General features: G+C 42.9%; 1 protein-coding gene and 1 long non-coding RNA gene across 2 annotated transcripts; one reads left to right on the top strand and one right to left on the bottom strand.

Moving 5' to 3' along the window:
• Positions 1-816: 816 nt before the first annotated feature.
• FUT4 (fucosyltransferase 4) lies at positions 817-5509 on the bottom strand. Its single transcript, XM_017837782.1, has one exon. The coding sequence runs from the start codon at positions 5507-5509 to the stop codon at positions 4451-4453; it is 1059 nt and encodes a 352-aa protein (XP_017693271.1). The 3' UTR covers positions 817-4450.
• Positions 5510-5984: 475 nt separating this feature from the next.
• LOC108508753 lies at positions 5985-9419 on the top strand. The gene is made up of 3 exons (XR_001878488.1): positions 5985-6141; positions 7163-7308; positions 8479-9419. It is a non-coding gene; the product is annotated as an uncharacterized LOC108508753 (long non-coding RNA).
• Positions 9420-9716: the final 297 nt, after the last annotated feature.

The raw sequence follows: 9716 nt of genomic DNA, 5'->3' as shown, positions 1-9716 counted from the left end.
AAGTGACACCTGAGTTACTTGAATAATTATTTTTTTTTTTTACTGATTAGAAACAGGCTGTTATACTTGGATCCTGATTTATCTTTAGTTAAATACCACTTAAATCCACATTAAGTCATTGTGTTCTAGTCAACAGATTTTAGAATGAGTCAGCTCTATGCTCCCTACAAAGGGCTATTTACACTCTTAAAACAAACACAATTTTATATGACTGTTGGATAGAGAGCCGTGTGAGCGAGTTTAATCAGGCATAACTCACCTAAGAGTCACCAAACAATCTTGAACTAATGGTACCCAGTGTTTGGCAGAAAAATATTTACACCAGTTTGCCTAACCCAGTGTTAGGTCACATCTGGAAAATGAGCAAAAAAAATCTCCCATCTCAGGCAGGAGTAAGCAAGCAGTCAGTTTAAGCTCTGCTTACAAAAGTTAATTGGGATGGTGATGCAACATCAATCCCTTAAGGGAAAAAATTGAGGACTGTAGCACTGACCTCATCAAGGCTGGGCAGGAAGTTTCAGAAATGTTGAAATTTCTCAATACTGTGCACCAAGCAATACAGAAGACACATAAAGCGAGAGGTAAACATCAGCTGTATCACAATTTGTATCACAAAGTATTGACAAAGGCTTAGGGTCCTCGGTCTTTTGTTGCTCAGTTGAAGACAATGATGAACAATCATGAAAAAAGTGGCAGCTAAAAGGGCAGATGTAGCACTACATGCTGAGTACCAAAATAAACATAGTGTCATTGTGAAATTTAGGGAGGAAAAAAAGAATCTAGCCACATTCAAATTCTCTGTAGGTCACAGGACAGTTTGTTTTTTGATTTTGTTTAAAATTACGTTTTTCCAACAGACACCCAACTTCAATAAATGCTCCTTTTCATATGGAAAATAACTCAGCACAGACTCTCCTATGAAAATATTTTTCTCCTGGCACAACCAGGTTTCATGACTAACCTCAAATGCTCTGACTACTTTGAGAACAATCAACCACTTTTATTGATTAAACAAACATGAAAAGACATTCATTCTCTTTAAAAAGCAGTTTTCCACAGCTTTTGTAACAAAGAAGACAAATAAAAAATAGGGTCATTTTGCACTACTTCCTTTCATTAATTTTATTGAATGTAAATTTATATAATTAAAATTAATACAAATAAAAAGTAACTTCATTCTATGAAGATCAAGACACCTTACAGTATAAAATTCCCTGAGACATAATATGCAGCTTGAAGGATCACATAATTCTCTATTCCATTTACATTATTATCAAAAAGTAATGTTATTTCTTTCCCTTATAAAATCCAGAAGATAACAATCTTCCTTTCTCTCCCTTCACCCCAATATTTTAAGGCATGGAATAAAACACTCTTTCAAAATGTATTCAAAAAGACTTTTCTACTTAAAATAGAAAATAACTTTGCTTAATTTTTACAGATGGATTGTATACATCATCTGCAATGTCCTGTGGAGTCTGGTATCTGATCTATGGTCCAATTTGCTCAGGCAAACTTTTTCTTTATCATTCAACTGGAGCTTGACAAAGTGAATTACAAAGGCAGTCCCTAGCCTGTAACAGTAGACTATTAGCCAGTGCAGTGGATGAGTCAAAAATCCGAGATTTATAGAGATGTTGTAATACTGACTTCATCAGCTGTAGGCCTGGGCTGAGTTTCCTTCCAAATGTAAAGGGGAAAATGTTCATCACTAATGTGAGAATGATGAAGCTAGAAAAGGCTTCTCTTCTCCCAGTGCAAGAGCTCTGCAATAATTACTAAAAAACTACAGTTTTCACTATGCAAGTCTTGAAAATTCTCAGTGTATAACTTACAAATACTGTGCAATTGTGATCACTTTATTCAAACATGATGCTTTAACTGTTACATAGCTCTTTTCTGAATTTTACGAAATTCTAATTCCTCAAAGATTTCAACTGTTTTTCTTAGAGAGACTGAGAAATATAATTAACATTTGCAATCTCTGGAAATTTCCATTCCCCTGTAGCCTGATCTTCTGCTTGTGGTGTTATTAATGATTACACGAAAGAACTGTGTACCTGGAAAATTTCAGAAAATGCTAAAAAAATGAGGACTGAAAAAAATGCACTATTTTCAGCAGACTGATAAAAAGGAGTGCAATCTTAAATATTAGTTCAGCACTTTTGAGATTGGGCTCTTGTCTACATTTATATGAACTGTGATTAAAAAGTGAACAGAAAAAAGAAATTATAAATTCAAAGGGAGAGAGATGCTGTCATCCCAACACTTAGCTATTACTGTTAATGCTATACTTATATCAGATTTTTTAAAATATTAAAAACAATATTATGGGAGTAGCAACCACTGGTAGAGAAACAGATGAGCGTACCATGAAGAACATGCTTATACTTTAAACGATCACTTTAGACCTGTTGAAGTAAAAGTGCAGCATTAGGTACCATTCCTACTATATCCCACATTGTGTAGACTGTCTTCTTTCCTCTCCCAGTAAATATTCTACAATAACTCTGGCATTAACAACAGAAAGCTTCATGGAGTACTTTCAGCCATCCTTCCTTGCACAAAAGCAGAAGGGAATAAACACAGAAGCCTGCAAGATCTGATCTGGTAAACTTATGCAAATTATTAATGAACTTCATTATTATTATTATTATTAGTTTTTTTTTCCAGTAATCCTTGGCTCCATGCTTACCTAATCATGGGAAACATCTAATTTAAAATAAATTACAGGAGACTCATAAATCTTAAAAGCACTCACCCAACATCCCATACCGCTTAAGTCAAATCTAATCCTTTTATAAGCTTAATATGACTCACAAATGCCAGTGAATTCACCTGTTCTTATGCCAATCTCTTATTTGCAACTGACTTTCTTCTTTCCCCATGTGTTTTGTGCCCATGATTTTATTCTGAATGAAATCTCTGAGGAACTCCATGAATACCTTAATTGTTTGGGCAGGACCCTTGTGGGTTACCATTTTTTTCTTACCAAACTTTATAGTTGCAAAGGGCATGGGGGGGCTCAGTTTCCCAAGGATGAGTAATTGTAACTGAAGTTTCTTGCTGGATTTCACCGAGATTACATGTAACCAAAAAGTAACCACAAACCAACTACTAAGATGACTCCAGCAAAACGTCAGTCTAAAAGTGAATAACTACTATAAATGTTCCCAATAGGCACAGAGAGACGAAGTTCTATCTTAAGAACCTATTTATCCATTAAAAATTTGAGCTAGAAAAAAAACCTCAAAACCAAAGGAAAAAAAAATTGTGAATGCTTCCTATTTGATATTCTTTCTTCACACAAACTGTATTTTACCAACAGTCTAGGTCTTACACTCTACAGTAATTTTCTTTGAAAGGGAGAGATTTGGGAGTTCTGGAAGGGTTTTTGGTAATTATTATTTTACAAACAGCAAAGCAGCATTCTGAGTAGTCCGTCACCCAGCATTTTTAAAAATGCATGCCATAAACCTAAACAGTTGCTACACAGCAGCACTGTCTATTGATACTAGAGAAATAAGTTAGCCTTTCTGTATACATATTCAATATAGTAATAAAAACCCTGCCATTCTCAGCCTTTCCCTGCATTTTCTGCATGGCAATAAGTTTGCAGAGAAAAACATGGAAATTCCTGTAAACATTTTCTAATTCCTGAATAAAGGGAAGGTGGAAATGTACCGGCTTTTTTTCCTACAGTCTCTCTTTTCCTGTACTTGAAGTTCTACTCTGTTTTCATACAGGATAAATGTGCCCATGGTTTCAGTAGGCAGTGGAAGAAATACTTTACATCATCTGAGCTGTTTGTCCACTCAGCTTCAGTCTCCTCCCATACACTTTTTCCTAAATGGAACAATTATTTGGTTCGAAGCATTATTAGCTGACTGCTGCAACTTTAAACATTGCTAAAAGGTGCTGCTGTATCATTACATTCTTACATTCAAAACCTGTGGGTCAGAATTGTCTGCAAATAGCTTTCACACACATAAAAATCAGTTAAAAACATTCACTTTTGTCTTAGGAGTACAGAAAGCCAGCACTGATCATGTATCCCCTGCAAGCAGAGGAAAGTTTCACAGTCCAGGAAGTTGTCATAGCCGACAAAATTAGTTTCAGCTGTACAGCTGAAGAACTTGGCATCAGATATACATGTTGAGCTGTGCAGAACTTTAAAAAGTTTCAGGTCTGTGGGACTTTTCAGAATTTAACTTGGCTCTTTAAAAATCATCTGGCACGACACTTTTCTGTCCTTTCATAATTTTCCCTTTAATAAAAATCTTACTTTTGTAGGCTTTTCACAACTTGTTTTCCTGTACCTGTATATTTCTCTCACTGATGACAGGCATCTGTGTACTACCTTGGCTAATGATTTCTGTTAGACCCATTCTTCCCTATATCTTAACGCTGGCCCAGGCTGTTTCCAGGCAAGCCTCGCCAGCCAGGAACATCAGCTTTCAAACCAGGTGGCCAGATTTTGTACAATCTTGATTTGATTCCCAGCTCCTCTAACGGCCTCGCAGACCTTGCAGAAGTGCTCGTCCCAGAACGAGGTGACGTGGACCTCGTACTTCTTCCTCCAGGCAAAGTACCGCCTGTAGTTCGGTTTGTTTTTATCGAGGAATTTCAGATAGGTGGCCAGCAGCCGGGGGCTGGGGAAGTCGTCGACGTGGATGAAGGAGTCGGGGGGGATGAAGCGCTCGTAGTTGGCCCTGCGGGGTCCGAGGACGACGGGCACGGCGCTGGCGGAGAAGGCGTTTCTCCAGAGCTTCTCGGTGATGTAGTCGGTGTGCTGGGAGTTCTCGAAGGCCAGGTAGAACTTGTAGGCTGAGACGGTCTCCACCACGCCGCCCTCGGCCAGCGCCAGCCCCCGCGCCCCGTACACGTCGATGGGCAGGTGCTCCTTCAGCTGGCGGTAGTAGCGCACCCGGGCGTGCTCCTCGTTCCAGTTGCTGATCACCCAGGCCACCAGCCGCGTCTTGCGGGGCAGCACGAAGGGCCGGGGCGCCGGCGGGGCGTAGAGGTACCCGTAGGGCACGAACACGTCGGAGTCGCGGCGGTAGGACATGGTCCAGTTGAAGAGCCCAGACAGCCCCCGCAGGCCGGGCGAGTGCGAGGGCGACTCGAAGTTCATCCAGACCCAGCGCTGGCGCGGGGGCCGCGGCGGGGACCCTCGGGGCAGCCCCCCGGGGCCGTGCCGCGCCAGGTCGCGGTGGTGGAAGAGTACCGCCTGCGCCTCGGCGAACCGGCTGCGGTCGGCGCTGAGCCGGCAGCCGCTGATGTTGTAGTGCCGCCGGCAGTCGGCCAAGCGCCGCGGGCGGCCAAAGGGCTCCCACCACAGCAGCACGGTCACCGCCTCGCCGCCCGCCCGCGCCGGCTCCCGCAGCGCGGCGAACAGGGCGAGCGCGGCGGCGGCGCCCAGCAGCCCGGCCGCCAGCGCCCAGCGCCGCCAGCGCCGCCGCCAGCGCCGCCGGCAGCCGCCGGGGCAGCGCCGCGGGGTCGCCTCCATCCCCGCCGCCCGCTGCCGCCGCTCTGCCCCTCGCAGGGCAGCGGCGGCGCCGGGGCCGGGCAGCGCATCGCGGGGCTGGGGCAGCTGCCGCCGCCGCCGCTCAGCCCCCACCCCCGGCCCCGGCGGCGGGGAGGTGCTGCTGCCGCCGCCCCTCCCGGCCATGCCGGCCTGTGTCCCCCACGCCGCCTCCCGGTCCTGGTGCCGCCTCGCCCCGCCCGCGCTCGGCCGCGGCCGCAACGCCCACGGGGAGAGCGGAGCTCGGGCTCACGGCGGGGCTCCGCCGCCTCACCGCCTCCCCCGTGCGGCTGCTCCGCCACGGCAGCACGGCGGCTGCAGAGCAGTGACAGCGGCCCCGGCTCCCCGGGCTGCTCGGGTGCTCATCGGCCAGCTCGGCGCTGCAGAGGGAATTTGTGTCGCCGCAGTCCGGAGGGGTCTCCCTAGGCAGAGCCGGGACCCCAGCACGCACAGCAAGGGTCGTGGGGACGCTCACAGGGGGCTAAGGGCATCCGAAACTTGGGACCTGTGCTGGATTGACCGTGGCTGGATGCCGGGTGCTTATCACAGGCACTATATCACTGCACTCGTCAGCTGGATTGGGGAGAGAAAATATGACTAAAGGTTCGTGGGACGAGGTATGGACAGGGAGAGATCACTCACCAGTTACTGTCATGGGCAAAACAGACCCGACATGGAGAAATTAACTTAATTTATTGCCAGTCAAATCAGAGTAGGATAATGAGAGATTAAACAAAACTGAAAAACACCTTCCTCCACACCTCTCCCTTCTTCCTGGGCTCAGCTTCACTCAGGATTTCTCTACCTCCTCCCCGACAGCTGCACAGGGAGATGGGGAACAGGTGCTGCAGTCAGTTCATCACATGTTTTCTCTGCTGCTCCTTCCTCCTCAGGGGAAGGACTCCTCACACTCTTCCCCTGTTCCAGTGTAGGTCTCCACAGCTCACATTCAGCTTGATGTTCATGTAGGCCCTGGGTCATTTCCAGCATAATTCTTTATCAGCCAGCCAGTTCCCTGCCTGTACAGTGATGGGAGTGTTCTGCTCTGCATGCAGAACTTGTTCTTTCTGCTTGCGAAACTTCTCAAGGTTTCTGTTGGCTCACTCCAAGTTTATTAAGGCCTCTATGAAGTGTTACAAACCAAGACATCAAACCTGATTTCCAACCTAGTAATTTCTGAAAAATAGTGAGATAGTTAATATTAGCTGAAAGGCTCTTCGGGCCATAAATGTAGCATCTGTCTTGACAAATAACACTGATTTTAGTCACAAAATGGGAATATGGGAAAGTTACTTTACCACAGTAGAAAACTGCAAACAAATACAGAAATACAATGCTAAGGGAGAGTAAAATCCTCTGAGGCCTCGAGCTGTACCTAGATTCAATCTAGAGCACATCCAATACAATGAACGTTACCTAAAAGGAACACAATCCCTAGTCAGTCTTAATTAAAGATCCAAAGTGGTCCAAAAACTCTTCTGTTAGTAATTTTGTGTATTTAGACAATTTTGCAGATTATACGAGAAATTTGGGGCTCATGAAAGCAAGCAGGAGATCTCAATTGACTTCTGTGGAGTTCTGATTCACTCAATAAATTTGATCATATCAGCTACAATGACAGTTCTTATTTTCCTTCAGGAACTTTCAGCACTGATATGTGACTTTGGAGGAGTCTTTGCCTAGTCATGTTTTCATTTCCATTCCTTGAAGATTTGCTGCTAAGCCATTCCAAACCCAAAGCCTAACCAGTTACATTGATGATGCAAAGTCTGATCCTGCATATGGTAAGTCAATAAAAATGTTGGCATTAATTTAGCATTTAAGAAATGTTTCAGAACAACTCAATATGGAAATCTTTATAGGCCAAGTAGTGACAAATTTGAAAGAAAAAAAATATGTTTTCCTTGTGAGGATTCATAGCAAGAGTTGCCTAGATACTTTTGGTTTTTTACAGTCTCACAGTGAAACTTCAGTGTCATGTTCAGCTGCACTGCAGTGCCATCCATATTAAGACTATTGTCATACAGAAACAAATCTGCTGAATTATTTAGCCTGAGATCAAAACAAGGCTTTCTATATTCCTCAACACAACATCAGCTAAAGCTCTATAGTGCGTATGAAAGAAAGCTGAAAGCTATTACTGAAATCCACACTTAGTTGAGATTGTATATCTGAACATCTGAACATCTGATTGTATATCAGATTGTATATCTGAACATCTGAACATCATGTTCATGGCATGAACATCTGTTATTAAAATAATTCCTATTTGTTTTATTATGATAAATAAGAATTATATCAATTCAAGATGAGAAGACAGTAGCCTAAAATATTTCTATGGGTAATATTATCACCTTAAGTTAATTTTCATGTTACACCTGCCTCTGTAAAAAATAAATATGTGCTTACATTTATATTTACATGTTGTACATAATTCACTAGTTCAAAAATCTTTATAGAATTTATATGGAGAGTATGATAAAACCTATACTTAAGGCGTATTTTAGAATTTTTACAAATTACAGATCTGACTGTTTTTGTTGCTGCTGTTGTCAAACCCCTCACAATATGGGAAACAGAAGAAATATATTTCAATTATTCATCACAGTCACTACTGATAGATGTGCCTTCATCTACAAGTCTAGCAGCCTCCTCGAAATTTTGGTGTACTAAGCTTAAAATCTAGATGCGATGTGTTGCTGTAGAGTGATCTCACTGTCAGGACCAAGATTAGAAGTTAGGTGTCCCCAGATGTGAGTGTAGGTGTGGAGTTTCTGTTGATTTTTTAATGTCTCATTTCTCTTCTAGAGAATAAATACCAGCCTGGCAGCAACACACATCAGCTCGTTTGCCTCTTTTCTGCCATCCTACACAGCACATCTGTGGCACAATCACATCAGTTACTCTGTGCTGGTAGGGTTTTTTCAAGCAGTTTTTTTCTCGGTCTGACTCAGGAAAAACTCCACAGACATCACTGAGAAGTACAACATGACGAAGGCTGAGTAGCATTGCCAAAAGCTTGAAGACCTCCCCCAGGGAACACATCTGGTTTTGTCTGCTTTGGAGATAAACCAGTCCAGGAGATAGCCCCATGTACTGAGGACCACACAGACTCCTTGGCACTGAATACACAACTTGAAGAACTGTGCCTTAACTGCTCTGTGGAAACCACAGTAAGTTCTCATGTTGCTGATAGTCAGGAATTAAAAATAAAATGCTGTCTGTTAGTAATGAAGCTGTTGCAAAATAAAAAAAAATATTTTGCTTAATGAAGGTTAAATATTTGCCGTTTCTAACAGCAGTAAATGTTTTCACCCCGAGCTTCCTAACTGGCTTCCTCTTCTACTCTGACTCACTCTGTTTTGTCACACTTCAGAAATATTTAAGCCTAGAAAAGTCTTTGAAGTTATTTGTCAACTGTCTTACAAATGCAGTTTAAAAGGGACTGCAACACATGGTTGTGTTTTCAGCTACAGCTATCAATCCAGACATTCTCTCAACCAGGGAAACCTTGTGGAGTTTTTCATCTTAAGAAAATACGATCAGCCTCAAAGAGTAGCAGGATGCTATCTGGTACCAAAATGACACTAAGAATGACTTTGAAGTCTCTTCTTCATAAATAGTCCCCATGGTTTCAATGCAAGTTTTTGCCAAGTAAGAATCTAAATCCTGTATGAAAGAGAGTGATATAAGTTCTCTTTTGTATAAATTGCACCCAGCACAAAGTTTAAATGCCTGTAATTTGGTTACCTAGTGTTTCATGTTCAGGAATATGATCTTTCTGCTTGGAAGGATAAAATTCTGAAATATGAACAGAGATAAAAAAGTGAGTTGAAAGCTGATGCCTGTCTTGTTTGAATGAACAGCTTCTGGTCAGACAAACTCACGTTACTGCACATGCAGCAAATGTAATGTTAAATATTCTGCCTCACTACAGTTCCACTTGTGGCTGTGAGCAGGGTTGGATTAAAACTATGTGAAGTTGACATTTCCAGATCAAGGCACAGGCAGGAACAAATGTGCTGTGCACACTGTGAATGGAGGATCTTGTCCAGAACACTCTTCAATCTTCCATTGAAGCACACAGCTTTGTGGTTCGCCAGTGTAGACCAGAGCCAAAATCAGAGCAGAAAATTTTCCTACCAAACCCCCATGATCTTCAGACACTTTGACACACATGTGGGTACCAGCA

This window comes from Lepidothrix coronata, unplaced genomic scaffold (assembly GCF_001604755.1).
Source record: "Lepidothrix coronata isolate B3197 unplaced genomic scaffold, Lepidothrix_coronata-1.0 Scaffold310, whole genome shotgun sequence".
NCBI lineage: Eukaryota > Metazoa > Chordata > Aves > Passeriformes > Pipridae > Lepidothrix > Lepidothrix coronata.
Note: the sequence above shows the minus strand (reverse complement) of the source record. Positions and strands in the feature narration are given on the sequence as shown.

Coding starts and splice junctions, on each gene's coding strand:
- FUT4 (XM_017837782.1), bottom strand. CDS start 5,509: ATGGAGGCGACCCCGCGGCGCTGCCCCGGCGGCTGCCGGCGGCGCTGG.